Source organism: Hyalella azteca, unplaced genomic scaffold (assembly GCF_000764305.2).
Source record: "Hyalella azteca isolate HAZT.00-mixed unplaced genomic scaffold, Hazt_2.0.2 contig14754, whole genome shotgun sequence".
Taxonomy (NCBI): domain Eukaryota; kingdom Metazoa; phylum Arthropoda; class Malacostraca; order Amphipoda; family Hyalellidae; genus Hyalella; species Hyalella azteca.
This window is the reverse complement of record NW_025944630.1, coordinates 22737-41378: the sequence shown is the minus strand read 5'-3', so window position 1 is coordinate 41378 and position 18642 is coordinate 22737. Positions and strand designations below refer to the sequence as shown.

General features: G+C 37.5%; 2 protein-coding genes across 2 annotated transcripts; both read left to right on the top strand.

Annotated features, from left to right (window-relative positions):
- The first annotated feature begins 1303 nt into the window (after positions 1-1303).
- On the top strand, positions 1304-7546 carry LOC125179052 (pyranose dehydrogenase 2-like). Its single transcript, XM_047884154.1, has 3 exons — positions 1304-1583; positions 3455-3567; positions 7278-7546. The coding sequence occupies exons 1-3, from the start codon at positions 1489-1491 to the stop codon at positions 7535-7537; spliced, it is 468 nt and encodes a 155-aa protein (XP_047740110.1). The 5' UTR covers positions 1304-1488; the 3' UTR covers positions 7538-7546.
- Positions 7547-7747: 201 nt separating this feature from the next.
- LOC108670313 (glucose dehydrogenase [FAD, quinone]-like) lies at positions 7748-18583 on the top strand. Its single transcript, XM_047884152.1, has 11 exons — positions 7748-7751; positions 8377-8511; positions 10243-10364; positions 12015-12071; positions 12295-12408; positions 12645-12798; positions 13859-13992; positions 14529-14706; positions 15153-15223; positions 15860-16011; positions 18017-18583. Exons 1-11 carry the CDS (start codon positions 7748-7750, stop codon positions 18168-18170), a joined length of 1275 nt encoding a protein of 424 aa, XP_047740108.1. The 3' UTR covers positions 18171-18583.
- Positions 18584-18642: the final 59 nt, after the last annotated feature.

The window sequence follows — 18642 nt, the reverse complement described above, 5'->3', positions numbered from 1 at the left end:
TAAATGGATAGATTTTTTCTAGTATGAAAAATTCTGATGAGCGGGGGCGAGTGAACTCTGTTTCAATAATCCCTATCCAGTGCCAATTCACTCCACTTAATGAATTTATTTATTTATTATGTAATATTAGTGCACCATGCATGTCGTGACAGTACTTTCTCAGGGCGAGATTAATACTGATTGATTTGCGAAGTGTTACAGTTAGCGACGACATTTTCCGTACACCCCTTTCTTTTATACGTTTTTTTGAATAACTCGAAAATTAATGAATGTACAAGCCGAAGTTCCATGAGTTTTGCTGTTCCGGTGCCACTAGGAAAGAGTGGAAGAGAACAAGAGGTGGCGCAGGGTGGCCAGAAAGTAGAAGGGGAAATGGAAAAGAAAGTAGGATATGAAAAGGCTCATTGCGAATGATTAGAAAGGTTGTATATGTAATTGGGGTCTAGTTGGGGCTGGGAGAGAGGGGGAAGAACCCGTCAGGGTTTATGCAGGTGGGTGATGAGGAGGTGGTGGTTCTTTATTTACATTATAGCGGAGGGCAGCAATAGCGCCGTCCAGTGAAATCCATAGCATTATTCTTTAAATATTGTAAGTCTTTTGGAACTAATTATTATGGAACGACGAAACAAAAATTGAGCTATTTGGACATAATAATACGAAGAAGATTTGTTGATAAAAATGGGAGGCTTTCCTTCCGAAGAATACAATCACAACAGTCAAGCATGGCTCATACGTTTATATATCGATTTTGAAGGAAAATCTGCAAACATCTGGTCTGAATTTTAGTCTTTGACGACGATGGATCTTTCAGCAAGATAATGATTCGACAGCTACAACCACTTGTCTTAATAAAATAGAGGTGACTTTTCCAGAAAATAACAGCGACTTGAACTCGATTGAGAAGATTAGAGATTGAGGTTAGAGTTCAGAGTATCAGGATTGGCGCAGAGAGGCGCGGGTTCGATCCCAGCTCTGTGCGCCAGTTTCTGTTCAGAATCGGCAAGGAGGCCGGGCGGTTAAGCACTACATCGAATGCATTTGAAGCAGTGAGTTGCGAGTTCGAGACCGCAAAATGCTGTGAATGTTCTGCGATGTTAAGAATCGGCGACAGGCCTACGGCCTAATAAACGCTAATTTAGCATTTTAAAATGTTTTGAAATAACATTTTTTGCTGGAAATGTAGTGTTATTTTCTCTGTTACATAGTGCTTAGTTCATTCAAATCTTTGGCTTGTTCATTCATTCATTTTCGATTTATTTAAGGAAACATTGATATGGAATGGGTGTATGAATAATTTCGTCGCAACTGTAGAATAATAATTTCGAAATAATTTAATAATAATTTCGTCGTAGAACGAGAATATTGTTCCTCAGGTTCACGTCATTCCATCCCAAATTGTGCGTGTTGATTCCAGGGTCAGTGAATGTGATCATTTTCAACACATTTCTGTTGAACTGTTGATTCCTTAATTATAGGACAGATATTATAATGTTTTGGGAAGTCTTTTCACGACGCCAACTCAAAATTTTGGTTAGCATTGCAATTGTGGCCATCACCATCTCAGCTGCAACTCGTCTGAGCAGGTAACCAAATAGAATCTTTGCATTTAATTTCATACGTTTTTTTAAACAGGAATGATTAGTTTATTTAGTTTCGAATAGTTCTAAATTTCCCAAATTTCCATTTAATAAAAAGTTCGTGATGACGTACGGGAAATAAAATTATATGGGATATTTTCTAATTGGTGTGTAGAGAAAAATAAGATTTGGCGTATTTTCTCTCCAAGTTAAAGAAATGAGTAAGAGACCGACGTTTAAATGCCATTGTTTCTACGGTAACAGATGCTTCCTCACCCGTTCGATTTTCAGAGCCCTTTGCGGGTTTGAGAATGCGATCTCTCTTAATTGTTTTCATTTTTTGCCATTTTAGTAACTCTATAAAAAAATTCACCGATGGATATGATCGAAAATCGTTAATTTTTCATTCCTCAATTGAGAAGAATTTCCGTCATATTTTAATAAGCTTTACGTGCATGTTTTACTTCACTGACAGAACCGTGGGCTGTAGATCACGTGACTGATAACGTGACAGAATAGTACCTTAATCCTGCATTTGCGTTAGATTTTCAATTTTTATTAAGGGTCAAAATTAACACATGACCTCCCATAAAACAGCTCTATAAATCACGCTGCAGCCCTCTGCTTTTTAGCGCATTTTCTCATTTATGGAAAAAAGGCGCTATTGTGCTCGCCATTTCCGTCCGTCTGTCTGTCCGTCCGTCCGCGACTTCACGTTTTCGTCGACGAGAAAATGCGCTCTGTCACTCACTGCAGTGAGTACTGAGTTATATTTTTTATTACACTTTGGGATACAGTTCAACCCTAGTAAGTGGAAGGGTTTTTTGGAACTGTATTGTGATTTTTGATGAATTGCTAAACAAATTTGGGCCAAATACTTTGCAGCGTCCGCATATTTGACTAGATTTACATAAAGTAAAATTCATATACTGTCCTCACCCGAGCTCTCCGATCATTACAAAAAATAGCGGCAATTAAAATAGCTCGAAAGTCTACCCATTAGTTTTTTTAAATACCTAGAGAAAAAGATAAGCAGAGACAAAATTCTTGTATACATTTTTATTATATTTTTTCAAATTTTAGGCAAAACTGCATCCACCCATTTTGAACTGCATCCACCCATTTAGGTTGTTTCCTATAAAAAAGAAATGTCATGAATATGATTTCCTCCTAGCTCCAAAAGAATGTAGAAACCTTTCGATTATAGTTTTCACGTTTAATACCATTGAAGATAATACTGACAATTAATAAATTAAGTTTGTAAAATGCCATGTATGAGCCCAATGTTTTTTGTTTAGGTAGAGCCTTGGCTTTCGCGAGATCAATCCTGCATACTTATACGTTTCAATATATTGTTACAAATTCCTGGATTCAACCGATCTGAATTGACGGCCGTGACGGTTAAGTTGATTGACGGTTAAATGAGAAATAATATCAAACATTTCTGTTAAATGAATACTTTCACTCGTATTTGCCATAAATCTATAAATATTTAATTTTACTTCTATCTAGAGTTCAAGTATTTAAAGTTTTTTGAACCAAATTTTAAATGAACCAAATTCTGTAAAAAACATGATCATGTATCTGAATTGCTGAAAAGTCAACTGATTATAAGAATCTCGTCATTATATGGACGAGAAACACAATATTTTTATTCGTATATACGAACCAGACTCTGTAAAAAAACATGATCATGCATCTCAATTGCCGAAAAATCATTTGATTATAAGAATCTTTTCATTATATGGACGGGAAACTAGATTCTGTAAAAAAACATGATCATGCATCTCAATTGCCAAAAATCATCTGATTATAAGAATCTTTTCATTATATGGACGGGAAACAATGAATTTTTATTTTTTTTCAATTGTTACAAGTATGGAGCTGGTGCTCCAGGCGTTACGGTTTTTCCTGGGCCTGACCTTCAGTGCCGGACCTCAGGACTTCGATTCCAACCTCCCAGCGTCAGGCGCCTACGACTTCATCGTTGGTAAGCTGCTGTTGTAAACATATTGTGTTGAAATCTGCAATATACATAATTAATGAATTTTCCAACAAGCCCCAACATTGTTGCCTCCTATATAAAGGGTTATTCTAAATGATGGACCCAATCTAGTAAATTCGTATTATTTAGGAATGAATTCAAAATAAATAATCTATACATCATTGGAAAAAGAAAGATTCATAGTTTTTTAAATATTTATAAATGTTGAATGTGTCACTCTTGTGCTGAGTGACAAACATCTAAATGGTATCAAAACTCGTCCCACACGCGAGAAAGCTTATCTTCGGTTACTGAGTGCACCGTAGCAGTAATACGGTTCTTCAGATCAACCAGAGGTGCTGGTAGAGGCGGTCAGAAGTGTAGAGCCATTTCCAAGGGGGAAATGATCGAAGATTTGGCACAAGGGGGACAAATGAAACTTTTATAAATATGTAAAAACAATTCTGAATATTAATCTTTCTATTGTATGAACTAATAGTTTTGAATTCATACTTGAATAATACGAACCTGTTGAATTTGGTCCATCATTTAAAATAACCCTGTACAAATATAGATCTGCATTTAACTTATCACCCCTATTTTCAAGTTATTCCGAACTCCCCATGACGTCTTGAGGTCGCGAAATTTTTGCGAAAATTTTCCCGATATTTTGCCTAATTTAATTTGAGAATTATTATGTAATAATTATAGGTATGCATTTTAGTAGGTTATTCTTGTGCAGTTCTCAAATGAAATCATCATTAACAACTTCTTAAGACAAATGCATACGAGCTTCGCTCTAGCTTCTGCCTAATGTTTATGCCCTCTGGATAAATGCGCTGATATCTGCCTCCTATAGAAAAACCAACATTTTATGGTGGTATCCATGATTTTTATAGACATATATACACAATATGATGAATTTTTTCAATAATGTTGTGTTACTCCCGTTATTCGATGCCGTATAATCTAACCACTGTAGATCAAATTTCCGGCAGAAGTAATTTATATACCGATACAATCGGTATTGTATGGCACGCTTTCGCATAAGCCCAAAATATATGAATTGCCTGTCATCAACGAGGACATTTAAATGCGCTCTAAAATGTACAATGAATGTTTGTAGAACTCGGTATTTCTTGGAAAAGAAAATCCCTTAAATTTCAGAATCCTTTTATCGAAAGATCTTTTCAGCTATAATAAATCTCCAACGAAGGTAATTGATGAAAAAACGACCCTCTCACATTTCAATTTTATTACGATTAATTTAATCATATCTAATCATAAATCAATCTAAATTTTAGTTTTTTCATATAATCCCTCGACTTAATATAATCCTATATTAAGAATTAATAATAATATAATCCTTAATTCTTTAATATAATCCTATAGTCTCGCGATTTCAAAATTAACAAGAGTAATAACGTTCAGATTTTGACACCACACTGTTCGAAAAACAGTCAAAGAACGGTTTTATCGGCGTTCTAGTAATCAGCCATTCCGTGAAAATAAACCGTTTGGTAGATTTTTTTCGAATGTTACATGGGTTTCTAGTGTAAAATTGAAGCAAAAACGGTAGCATGGCGTTTATTTCCACGTGCCGGTCGGTTACTGAAACGCCGGCATAATACCGTTTAACGGTGATTTTTTTAACAGTGTGCATACGAGCTCTAAGAACCCATTATGTATTTCCTACGTCGGCTTCAAAAAATTCAATGAAAAAATAACGCGCCAATTTTCTAAATCAATAGGCGATGTGAACTTTACGGGCGTTTAAAACTTCATTATGCATTCAAAGTTAACGTGTAGATAGCAAAATAGTTCATGAACTTACTTGTAGACAAATAATTGAGTCATTTGTTATCAATAAATTTTGTTGCCATGTCGAAGCCAATAGTTTTACCCAGCTAAGATTTTTGTATAAAAATCTCTCGATTCCGCTGGTTGTGAACTCATGTTTTCAATATTCAAAATATTCAAAAAGCGCCTCAATTTCTGTTATTATTCCTCATCTAAACTCTGTTAAATAGTCAAGTTTTTTAGTTTACATATACGCTCATATTTACTTTGATTTATTTATCTTCAAGCTCGGATTATTAAAATATCAATCGATTTCCATGTAAATAATCCTGTCAGTTGGTGCGGGCGCCGCGGGAGGCGTCTGTGACGGAACCCGAATTCTGATAAATATTTTTTTAGAACGTAGTATTGGCTGGACTTGTAAGATCCGCCTTCATTATAATATTAGAGTTTTGATGTCATATGTTGCGTTAGAACAAGCCTAAGTAATGCGAGTTTATTTTGATTTTGAGACATCGATATTCAATCTCATTTAGCTGTGATATTATTTTGTTAACTCAATGATTTAATTTATTTATGACTAAGTAATACGTAAACATATATTTATTTCATGACTGTAATATGGAATCTCGTTTAACTGTGATATTATTTTGTTGATTCTTAGGATTTAGTTGTTAGCGTCTTGGGACGAGACTGAATGTTATAGCTCCAACGTGATTGGTTGAGCTGCTCCTGGCCTGGAGACGGTGCGCGCTAGGTAGTCATGAACGATGGAGAGTTCGGTCACTTTAGAATTAGTTCAGGATTATTCGACTTTTAATTGTGATTAGTTTGCCAGATGTTTAAAATTATGATGACTTTATTGTATTGTATTATATTATCTATTTTTTTGCACTTAGAAAGTGTTAACAGTTTGTTTTGTGTTCTTTATAGGTGGGGTGTCGTGTTGCCATTGTTTTGGTTGAGTCGCACCTTGCGGGCGAGTGGAAGTTGTGTGTGCTCAGTGGTGCTGGGTTGGGGCGCATCGGTTTCGACTCTTAATCAGGAGAGCCAAATTTGGGCTTGCTAGAATAAACTCTACCGTAGTTCTGGAAATAACTCGTAAAGAGTTCCACTAACGGACTAATAACGGCATAGGTGGAGTTCATGCATAGTAGCAGCTTTTGTCTGCGTTGGGCGGTTAACAGCCGTTCTTTTCGCACCTTCGTGTCGTCGGGGCTAATAACCCCTGCGCTCGAGTAAATTGTCAGCGGCTTATTGGAGGCTCGTACCCTTCAATAGTCGTGCTTTTGAGGCGTAACTGCCACCCCGTTCCTGTGTGGTTGTCGGCATCTTGGTGCAGCTCGTACCTTTACCCGTGCTTTCCGTTCCTGTGTGGTTGTCGGCATCGTGGTGCAGCTCGTACCTGTACCCGTGCTTTCCGTTCCTGTGTGGTTGTCGGCATCGTGGTGCAGCTCGTACCTGTACCCTTGCTATCCGCTTTTATGGTTCTCGACAGTTTATTAGGACTCGTCAACATTGTACCCCCGAAGTTGATATCCTGTCTCCCGGAGCTTTTGAACTTATAGTGAATAATAAATTGTGTGCCTTGTACAATGGAATTTGTGTATCGCCTGAAGATCACCAATATACTACGAAAAGTCCCTCGTGTTCATTCCTCCTCTCTCCAACGCAAGGGAATTTAGAGCCGGACCAAAGAGCGACTCTTTAGCCCTTGTGTTAAAACCAATACGGAAGTCACCGTCAATTCGGCACGCTACCCATAATTATTTCGACTTCGAGGCGGTGTTTCCGGTTACACGTGGTAGCATCGTGCCTCTCGTAGACCCGCGCCTGCGTGCAACTGATATTTTTATCTTCAAGCTCTGATTATTATATAAAATATTACTCGACTTCTATGTAAATGATCCCGTCAGTTGGTGCGGGCGCCGCGGGATGCCTGGTAGCGTCGCGCCTCTCGGAGACCAGCGCCCGCGTGCTGCTGCTGGAGGAAGGGCCATCGGCCACCCTGGAGACTGCCATACCCAGACTCGCGTTCCTGCCGTACGCCACAAACACGGGCCACTTCCGCACAGTGAAGGGCATCTCACGGGGAAACTCTATGTTGGGAGTCAAAAACCAAAATAAGGTAGAATATCAACATTATATTAACGAAGTAAAATTATTAGCAGTATAACAGAAGCTCAGACGAAGATATATTAATGGAGATCGAAGACTTTGATGCAAAGGACAAATAGAAACGAATTTAGATGAATGCAATTTTAAACACAAGAAAGAATACGATTTTATATGATGTAATGGTTTTTTAGAAATTATTTAGTACGTTGGTCGTAAAATTTCATGTCTATCGAATATGATAACCAGCCTCGCAAATTTCGCGTATATGATGTGTAAGGATTTTAGTCTATGATGTCTCTGGATTTGAGTTGTTTGAAATATTGTATTGCTCGTTCGAAGTTTGAATAAATTACGAAAATGCCTACAATAATTAAGGTACAATTAATAACAATAGATCAAAAGCTATAGAAATCGTTGTATAGCATTCCGTGAATCTTGGGCTGAACCCCTGATTCAGAATATCCGGTATTTTACTGATTCACTCTAGTAAATGTTCAACTTTTCTAGCCTAATGCGAGACGCATTCACTAAAAAAAATTAAATGTATTCAATTATTTAATTTAATAGTTTTCGGGTGAGTCTTCTAGTTCTTCAGAGGGACAGTCACTGAACTCTCGGGTGAGTCTTCTAGTTCTTCAGAGGGACAGTCACTGAACTCTCGGGCGAGTCTTCTTGTTGTTCAGAGTGGCAGTCACGGTTGAGCATTCAATGCCTTATTATTCGCAGTTTAATATACTGCGCAAGACTGTTATCAAAATCATTAAGTCATAATATAATATAATATTATGACTTAAATAATAATATGCCTTATAATATGTTATGTAATAAAATAATAAGACTTATTATGTATATATTATAATATACATAATAGTCAATAATTTCCTTTAATCCCCTTAGATGAATACCACGGCAAAGGCGGTCCTCTGACCGTCGACACCACAGACGACGTCAGGAAGATGGAAGAAATCATCCGTCCCGTCGCTGCCGAACTGGGACTCGACATCATAGATCCCAACGGTCCCAATAGTATAGGCAAGAAGGATAAATTTAATTCCAACATAACCGAGGTTTTTCCTGTGTTTACGAATTCATTAGTTAAAATGTGGACACCTCTCTTAAGTGACCAATGTAATTTCATAGGAATCTGTGACCTTGAAGAGTTGCTTGATCATTGCAGATGCACTTTAGTGCAATAAACATAGAAACTATTGCTGACAAACTCTACTAAAAAGAAGCTACGCATTAAACAGTAAAGAGAATCTAAATAAGTTTAAAAACTTTCAATTCTTTCTTTTCTATGCATATTTTCATTCATTGTTGAGCTGCTTATGGTTTTTGAAAGATGTGTTCACACGGTTTCTGTATTAATGTACAATTAATACAGTATCCGTATTAATGTACAATTATTCATGTAATCATAACAGAATCTTACAAACCCGGTATTTCAAGCATCAAAGTAAGTGTGTGATCCGCACCGAAAACATCCACGAGTTGTAGCAGCATTTAGTTTGAATAAATAACTTCTGAATTTGAATTCAAATCCTGTTCTATTTATGATAAATAATCACAAGTCAGTGTCATTACGATCAATTTAAATAATCCGCGCATTGCATGTCGTTGGTACATCAAATATTAGTACTGACTGGTAAATTAACGTTTGTATCCGCACGAAACTACCCTAACTCTTTTTTTGAAAGTATAGGCCCAGGCGCTTGTAGCTGTCTGATTCGGGGACCGGAATGTAGACCAAAAAGTTAGCATAGGGAAGCTGGTGGTCTATGCTCCCCGAGTCCTAGGCGTTCCTTAATCCAGAGCCGCCCTCGGCTCTAAATTTTGTTAGGATAATGCGCTAAAATAATGCCGAAATCGGCACAACTTTAATTAAAAGAAGATGAATATTGAATATTTTGAACCATTTTCGTGGATTTGTTTTGTCCTGACACCATGTCAGGAATTAAGATTAATATCAAATGATGCGATTTGATTTGAGAACAACACTTGTATATTAAAAACTTTGTGCTTATTAAAACTATATTTGTTTATTAAAATTTGGGCAGAATTATAACGCATAACAACTTCTGTTTTGAGAGGAATCTTAAATACTTGTATGCAGGTCTATGTTTGTGTGCGTTGGCAGAATGGCGCTGAATAGAGATATGAAGGTTTTTTCGAGTGTTTATCTACAATTCTCATCGTGTCAGGATATTACCTATCCCAAACATTTTATTCGATAGAGAGCAAAGGGTTGGATCAAAATTTAAATATCTATTATAAATATTCAAATTTTAAAAATTCGAAATTGTTTTTGCATATTTTGATACGAAGGTCAAACGAGATTTCTGTGTTCTGTTTAAAATGTATATTTAAAGAGGTTGTATTATTTAGCATTCATAAGGTTTGCAATTCATAACGGTAATCGGGATGATTAGACTTTTACAATATTGGACACTTTAAGTGGGATCATATGTGTCAAAATTTGGTTACTTCTAGTGCGATTATTTTTATTCTATTGTGACAATTGGTCAGGTATAAACTGTTGGCGCACACCTATAACCATTATTTCGGCATCAATATGGAAAAATAACATGAGGGATTCATGGTCATAAGATAGAAATATGGCCTCTAATAAACAGAACAGGAAATTTCTCCAGTTGTTGTTACTTTTAATTTTTTTATTTTTCAGCGAAAACAAAGTGAATAATTAGATTTCTAAAGATTAAGTATGAGTTTAAAATGCTGTGACTATTTACGTACAATTCTCAGGGTTTGCGCCGGTGCACAACACCATAAGGAGAGGTGTAAGAGCTTCGGCGTCAGAATCTTTCCTGAAGCCTGTCTTGAGCCGACCTAACCTACGCATTCTAACTGGAGCCCGAGTTGACAAAGTAAGGCAAATCAAGTAACTGAAAATTTTATTAGTCGCCAGTTAATTTTTCCACATTTATAAGCCAGATATTATTTCCACATTCCAATAACATTTTTTACAACATTTTTTATTCATGGATTCTTTGCGCAAGCGATGCTTTGCGATCGAACTAGAAAAATACGCTTGTACGGTTGTACCTGCTATGATGAATATTGCGATTGCTCTACAAGTTGAGATGTCACTGAATGAAACTGATACAGACGTCGTAAATCTGTCGGAATTCAGATTTGATTGATATAGCAAAAATGAAATTCAACATACGACAATAAATCACGAATCGAAAAACATCCGCTACTGCATTTCAGTCACTCCTTTGGAAATAGATAGATTTCTTGGCGAAAATTTCAAAGTATAGAGGGAATCAGTTAAGTTTAGTTTTTAACGCATCTGAGCCCTAAAAAATTCGGGGATCCGTGGTCAATTGAGTAAATAATTCACATCGAATAATGATTGAATGAGATAAGTCGCTATCTCATTTTCATTCATCTCATTCTCAAGATAAGTCGCTTGTCCGTTGTTAATACTCAGCCACTAAGGTCTTCCATGATCTGGGATTCATAAATATCGACAATGTGAAATAATAATTACTTAGGTTCTTGCTCCAAGAGGTAGATTGCTTCCCAGCCTTGATTTTTATGTGTGTGATGGTGGCTGTTGCCGCTCTCGTCGTTCGCAATCTTGTAGCCTTAATTCCTACCTGATGCCCTACTATCATAAATAGTTAAGATTTCATTATTCCTTCAGCCAATCACTAAAGGCTTATAAGATACACCCATCAACTATAAACAAGAAATCGTCCGCTATGATTTCTTAAGCTTCGCAATTTAAACATTGATCTCGTGAGACAAAGTGGTTGTGCTATTCAAGCCCACAATTTTTCATTAGGAGGTATGATTGATTGGAAGAGTCTATAATTTTTTCATTCTAAAAAATGCTGCCTGCATGCCGCGTAGATACATACCAGTTGTAGTTCATTAACTGTGGGAACAAATTATGCCCTTTCTCAAGGGCTCGAATTGCGCTTATGTCCCGAAAACGTTCTAAAGGTTAAAATTATATATTTACTTGATCACAAATTCATTATGTAAGATCCATGAGGTAGTCAGGTGGTTAAGATTGGCAAGATTAGGGTAGAGAGTTTTGGGCTCGAGACCCAACTAGCATAAGAAAATTTGCCACGTCGTGATCGAGTCCGCACTGTCAAGGCACAGCCTAAAAAAATATAACTCAGTACTCACTGCAGTGAGTGACAGAAAGCGCATTTTCTCAATGACGACGAAAACGTGAGGTCACGGACGGACAGACGGACAGACAGACGGACGGACATGACGAGCACAAATGGGAATTTTTTCCATAAATGAGAAGATAGGCAAAAAAATAAAAAAATTTAACGCTGGCAACACTATTTTACAATCATCATATCATGATGATATTGAGTTTGATCGGTTGAACAAATTATAAACAAATCAAATGCTAAATTTTGCTTTGCGTTATTTGATAAGGCATGCGTCGTTCTGATGTAGGTTTAATATGACAGCATGCACGATGGTTCAGAAATACCTAATGTATTCCATTAGAACAACTTAATTCATTTGTTATATCTGAGCAGATCCTCTTCAACCAGGACAAAATAGCGACGGGATTGCAATACACTTTCAAAGGAAAGGTAATCATCAAAGCGAACTGCTATAAATGATTAAGGTATGATTTAAAATTATTGTTCGTTACATTTATCTTAACTCATGCTTTACTTTGTGTCTCCCCGGTGCGTTTGATCATAGTCCAAAGTCAGCATCAAAAATTGCAAATTGGCTCAAATTTACATTGCCTTTTGGCAAATTGTGTAATATTTTCCTTGTTAAACTTGAAAGTGGCATCTTTGTATCCAGACTCACATTGTGGACGCTCGAAAGGAAGTGATCCTCAGCGCAGGCGCTGTTATGACCCCAAAGCTTCTAATTCATTCCGGCATTGGACCAAGAAAACAACTTGAAAAGTTGGGGGTAAGTGAAGTACAATTTATGAGTTAAATGAATAGCAAATTTCAAATCATGTCCAGTAATGTATCATTAACAAACAACAACTTGATAGTAAACTTCTATTCTGTCGATAACGGCAACAATTGACCGAGAAATTACTTCCCGTTCGATTTCCTGCCATAAAAGAATTTTTTAAATATAGGTCTAATTTTGACAACTATGCTCAAATTAATAAAAACCTGCTCATTTCAAAATCACAGATTCCTGTAGTAGCCCTGACAGAAGGTGTCGGACAAAACCTGGACACTCACGTGCAGTTTCCATCGTACTGGAAGATAAAACCCGGCCTCTCGTTCACGGCAAAGGATGTCTTGAGCCCTCATAACATCGTGAATTACATTAAGAAGCAAACAGGTATACATAAATCAACGGATACCTGCTTATTTGTTTTCAAGCCTTATTCCGCGCAGACTATGGATAAATTTGTCTTCATTCATAATTCTGATTTGCTGATGGAATATAATATATTAGATACCCCTGCAAGACTAAGTGAAATTTTTTTAATTAATCAAACATATTAGGGCAGTGCATTTTTTGGTGATATTGAGACTACATCAAATTTATTTACTTTGATCCATTGGGCTTCACTTTCATTTTAACTGCAAATAGCAAATGTAAAAGAAAATCGAGGCCATACACGTGCCATACTGAAGTTATTGTTTACGAATAACACCAAAGAATACTTGTTGAGGACATTCATGATCATCCTTTCAGTCTCTACATGATGTACTCTGACATTTCAATTAGGTGGTAGGGTTTCTTCGATTAAATATTCCGCTACTATCAACATTTTTTTATTACATTCATGTTCATTTACGATGCTGTATTGCATTATCAAAAATCTAAAGAGCGGATTCTTGGTTTTCGATGGTGAAATTTAGCCATCATTTTTGATCAACAAAAACTCGTGGCGAAAATGCCAACGCGATCCTTATCTGGAAGAAAACCACTAAGTTTAAACAATACTTATCAATAGAAAAAATATCTGACATATTCTCACCTGGCAAAACCCCATTCAAAAAGCGAGTAATATTCGGCACCGTGGACCGAGTTCCACACCGTGTCTAACTTGTTTGCAAGCCAGCCTATATAGATAACAATTCGAGTTCAGACTTGATGTTTGGAATAAAGATAACGTAAACAATAACAATAATGTTCATGATCAAACATGAAAAAATTTGTGTTGACGACCCCATTTTCTACAGAGATGAACATTCTGTTACGATAAAGCGTAACCGAACAAGCGCCTGAATTTCTTTTATGTGTTTTTTGCTCCAGCAATTATGTAATGTCTTTAAAAATACCAGTTGAAATTATAAAAATATCAACGGGTATACCAGGGGAATTTTTTAGGCTGTACATGGCGAACCAGCAGCAGTTCTATAATAAATTTTCTTTGCATCGTATCTCTTAGGGTTCTATTCCATGCCGCCCGGACCCCATATGCACACTTACCTCAATGTCGGCGGGAGCAACCCTCGTCGCCCTGACGTTGATCTGTACATGGGACTGCAAATTGGCGTAGAAATTCCATTCTACACTCCTGAGGTAAGACGACAGGCCCGACGTTGATCTGTACATGGGGTTACAAGTTGGCGTAGAGATTCCATTCTACACACCTGAGGTTAGACGACAGGCGAGGTTCAAAAAAAGTTAAGAGATCGTAAGTTCATCAGCCAATCATTGACGGCCTTTCAAGCAAAATCCACCAATCATAGACAAGAGAATAGTGTGTAAGTACTTACGTTGACTTAGCGACTTTGAAAGTACTGGGACAGATTTCTCTAAATATGATGTTATGTCGTCATAAGTTATTTGTCCCGATAATTGGAAATGTATAGTTGCTTTTATTTGTTTATATGTCACTTCTACATGATATATTTATTTATACATGTTCTTCACATGGTTCTGCATATGACTTTCAATATTGTGTTTATTTCTTGATTAATAGTGCTAAAGTCAAATTGCATGGGCATCTGTAAAAAACGCGGTGTGATAAAAAAATGAGGAAATCTATCTATTGAGATATCGTATATATAGTCAAACTAAAACTGCGTTCTCTTAATACTCTGTGGCCTTTATAGATTAATTCTCAATTTGCCGGTCCGCTTCTCAACGAGCCCGTCCTCTTCTTTATGGTAATGCTGTGTCGCCCCAAAACCAGAGGATACATAGCGATCACATCGAAAAACCCTTTCGACCTTCCTGTCGTCCACTACAATGTCTACGAACATCCCGACGACATTAAACTGCACCTGAAAGGTTTGTTTACTTGAAACGTGATAGATAATGAGATGTATATAAAATATTTTTACCCCATCGAACTTCCAGTCGTACACTACAATGTCTACGAACACCCGACGATCTAAAACTGCACCTGAAAGGTTTGTTTACTTGAAACTTGATAGTGAGATTTATTTCAAATATTTTTAGCTGTGCGTGTTGGATATTTATGAGTCGGTTTATTTATGCGTCGGTTTGAAGCAATCCACGATCTTTGCGGCCCCGAAATAAAAGACACTCTTGTACTCTCTGATGGACAGAATCCTTATGCATAAAAATTGGATAATCGTATTTTAACAATAAATGATTTCATCAGTATCCGTGGATGTAGCTGCGCCAAGAGAGGACGTCTTTTGTTATAACTTGGAAGACTATCACATGCAAATGAGAATGATCTGATCTAATTTTGTTTTCTTTCTCTTTAGGTGTTAAAGAATTGATACGCATCATGGACTCTGAAGCTTTGAGGAAAATACGAATGCCACAGCCGGATTTGGTATGTCAATCAGAACGAGAATAATGAATTCATTGCCACTCTTGACATTATTTTTTTATCTATCAGTTACTTTAACATTTCTTTTCGTTATTGGTTTACTTTCTGTTAGTATGCCAATTCCGTTCGAATGATTATTGTTATTTTTGCGCTGTCTTCGTATTGCATTATAGTACCCCTGACAGTTGTTGAGTTAGGCAACTCTATAGTGGGTTTTAAAACTTGCCTAAGAAAAGGGAATAAAATAAAATATTCTCTATTTCACCAACACTTTTGATGAAATAGAGAAATTTGAAATTTAAATTGAAAATTTAAAGTTAAATATCCTGAGTAACGTTTGAAATAAATTAGAATTGAACTTTGTTGAGATTTCGCAGCCCAAGTGATGTAGCATCATAAGTTGTTGCAGACGTTGAAGACGTGCACGCATTTAGGTATCTCTGCGCCGATACTCTAATAAATGTATGCGGAAACATGGAAAATGTTGCGGGAATCAGCTAGTATGCTTTCTAAAGTTAATGTACGTATGCTTTCTAAATGCTCTCTAAAGAATGCTATTATGCTATCAAAAAATATTTTAACGAGCTTTTCCTGCAATATTATAATAAATTTGCAACTTATAATTATTTTATTTCACAGACGTTGAAGGCATGCGCGCATTTAGGCAACAAGACCGACGGCTACTGGGAGTGCTACGCCCGCCACATGGCGCTGCCCAACGAGCACTTCTGCTGCACCGCAAAAATGGCACCGCCGACCGATCCAATGGGCGTCGTGTCTCCCAGGCTCAGGTGAATCAGTAGAATATTAAACTAATATCGAATAGATAATTATCTGGGTTTGATACCTTCTACCTCTGTGCAAGCGTTCAAGTGTTCAGGGAAGTTCACGTTCACTTTAACGAAGCGCCTTCCTACCGGCCATGAGTTTAGCAGCTGCTCATGTACATGCAAGCCACTGCGCCTCTGTACAAGCACAGAACAAAAAGTGTAACATTCACGCAGTTGATACAGTACATCAGTGAAATAGCACAAAACATGGTCCACAATCATATCGCACGACCCAGAGTATTTAACCCATTCATCTTCCCTACAAATACCGCAAAGAAACAACACTGCACAGTTTAATTAAAAGTGCCATGATAGCTGTACTCTGTTCTTCGCCTCATTCATCGTACGAATGAAAGACGACGCCAAATTAGCAGCTAGAGGAGGGCAATGGAACTACTTGCCCCAAGAATAGTGGTCCGCTATTTCTTGTCGTTCTTCGTCGGCCTGGTAGGACTCTGCCACACCCAACATAGTCACGCCACATGCGCGCTACCTAATATTCCAATAATATACATTGATCCAAATTTCTTTTGTGTGAATGTAGAACAAAAATACCTATTTTTCTGCCACTCATATTACGCGAATATAACCCTTTTTCCTTAACACTCTGCACAAGTTTTTCGGAGTCTCGACAAATCCACTCTCGCCTTTCAAACCAACCAAAACTCAACTCAAAGAATGCACCAGCCACGTAACTATAAGCGAGCATTTTGCTGCTACCTGCTGTAAATGCATTTTCCCTCTTCCATTCTGCGTCACTTTTTGTCATCCTCAAATTTTCAAGTGTAACCGTGTTTAGGATTGCATTCTCCAACAAAATTGAGGCACCGTCTAGGCTTCTGACCAGGAGTCGCTACATTCGGCTTAAAGTTATTCACTGTATCCTCGGCCAGCCGGTCGAAATCAGTTCCTTTCCGACTCTATAGTGGCATGAGATTAGGGGTGTTGGCCGTGTCTAGACATACCGAGCTAGTAAGCTGCACAGATCTTAAACCCTGAGTCGAGGCGGACGTACGAGTAGAACGACTGATTTACATACTCCCCGAGTCCTAGACGGCACATGTTGCAGAGTCGGGCTTGCATCTATATTTGGTTAGGGAGAAGCAGTATATTCACGTCGTTTTATTTCAGTTCATTAGTTTCTTATTTGTAGTGGATGATGAGTAACAGGCCACACTAATGCACCTCCTTGGTCCCTCAAACGTTCTCATGGCACTTTAATTTGTCTTCCCCACAATATATATAAGCCCCGGGGAACGGTAATGCGTACCGCAAAACTGCCCTCTGTTGGGCAAGCTGATGTAATACTGTTGACAACTTCCGGCTAGTAGTGGGGCAGTAGCGAACAATCAAGGATTGTTCCCCGGAACGTGACCATTCGTCTCTTGGAGGTTACACCCGCACTTACGCGTACGTAACCACAGGCACATACTCGCAAACCTAGGACATACACGTAGAAACATAGACACAAACAATGTCACATTCGGATCGTTAGTTGCAATGGATGGACAATGGCACACATGATATTTACATAATGGGTATATTAAAAAAATTGGCTTGCACAGCAAATCACACCTTCTGTAATCCTCATCCCCTAACTATTCTTGCTGCAGCAAGTTTTGACTTCTTAAGACTTAATATGGAAAAGTAATTATTTTAAAACTGCATCACCTATAGCGAGCTGGGAGTGTTGGGTGCCAATTTATTATGCACTTAGAACCTTCAGTCGGTTCCTTATTAAATTTTTTATCCTTTCTTCTTTCTGGTCACTATATCCAACTTACTCATTCATTTTCATCCGTTTCAAAGTGTGTCCGCACATTCATGCAAAATGGCCCCTTTCCACAGTGCGGTAAGTATTATTAATTGCATCGGTAAAAGAAAAGTGTATATATCACAATTTTCTTGCTGTATCAAGTTTTGGGCTACAATTAAACTCATTTAAAATACTTTCCTCCACCTTCAGCGTGCGTGGAGTGTCAGGCCTTCGTGTCGTGGACGCCTCGGTGATGCCGGAGGTGGTCTCCACTAACCCCATGGGTACCGTTTACGTCATTGCTGAAAAGGCCTCCGACATCATCAAGCAGGATTGGGGATATTTAACAAAGGAACAAGTTTGAAAATCCTAAACTGAAAACTTGCCCCAAGATGAAGTTTTTTAATTATTAAGACAGTATCAGAAATTACTGCATCCATATACCTTAGTCCGTGATTAGAGGTGATAGAATCTAGCGGGAATCGCAAACTGAAAACCATGCTGCGCATCGCTTTGTTGATAATAACCGAAATAATTTAATTTTGTGTAATAAATTAGTGATAAAGAAGACTTCTCATTCCCAGAATGAGGTGGTGGCATCAACTCAAATTCACCTGAATGCAATATCTATGGTAACACTGTAGGCATTTATGACCTTTCACCATTCTGAATTCCAGTCATACTGACGAAGGATTAGTAAAAGTCCAATGCAATTGTCACAAAAAATTTTACTCGCCTTGATTAACTTTAATAATTGACGACTCGCAATCATTTTAATGATTTCTCAATTTTTTTGTCACACGCAATCTGCCCATCCTTCATCACGTTCATGATCG

Excerpts from the sequence above, each read along its gene's own strand:
- LOC125179052 (XM_047884154.1), top strand. The coding sequence starts at position 1,489 with ATGTTTTGGGAAGTCTTTTCACGACGCCAACTCAAAATTTTGGTTAGC. Across the intron at positions 1,584-3,454 it reads GCTGCAACTCGTCTGAGCAG|TATGGAGCTGGTGCTCCAGG; the intron begins GTAACCAAATAG and ends AATTGTTACAAG. Across the intron at positions 3,568-7,277 it reads CGCCTACGACTTCATCGTTG|TTGGTGCGGGCGCCGCGGGA; the intron begins GTAAGCTGCTGT and ends TGATCCCGTCAG.
- LOC108670313 (XM_047884152.1), top strand. Across the intron at positions 10,365-12,014 it reads CTGGAGCCCGAGTTGACAAA|ATCCTCTTCAACCAGGACAA; the intron begins GTAAGGCAAATC and ends ATATCTGAGCAG. Across the intron at positions 12,799-13,858 it reads TTACATTAAGAAGCAAACAG|GGTTCTATTCCATGCCGCCC; the intron begins GTATACATAAAT and ends CGTATCTCTTAG.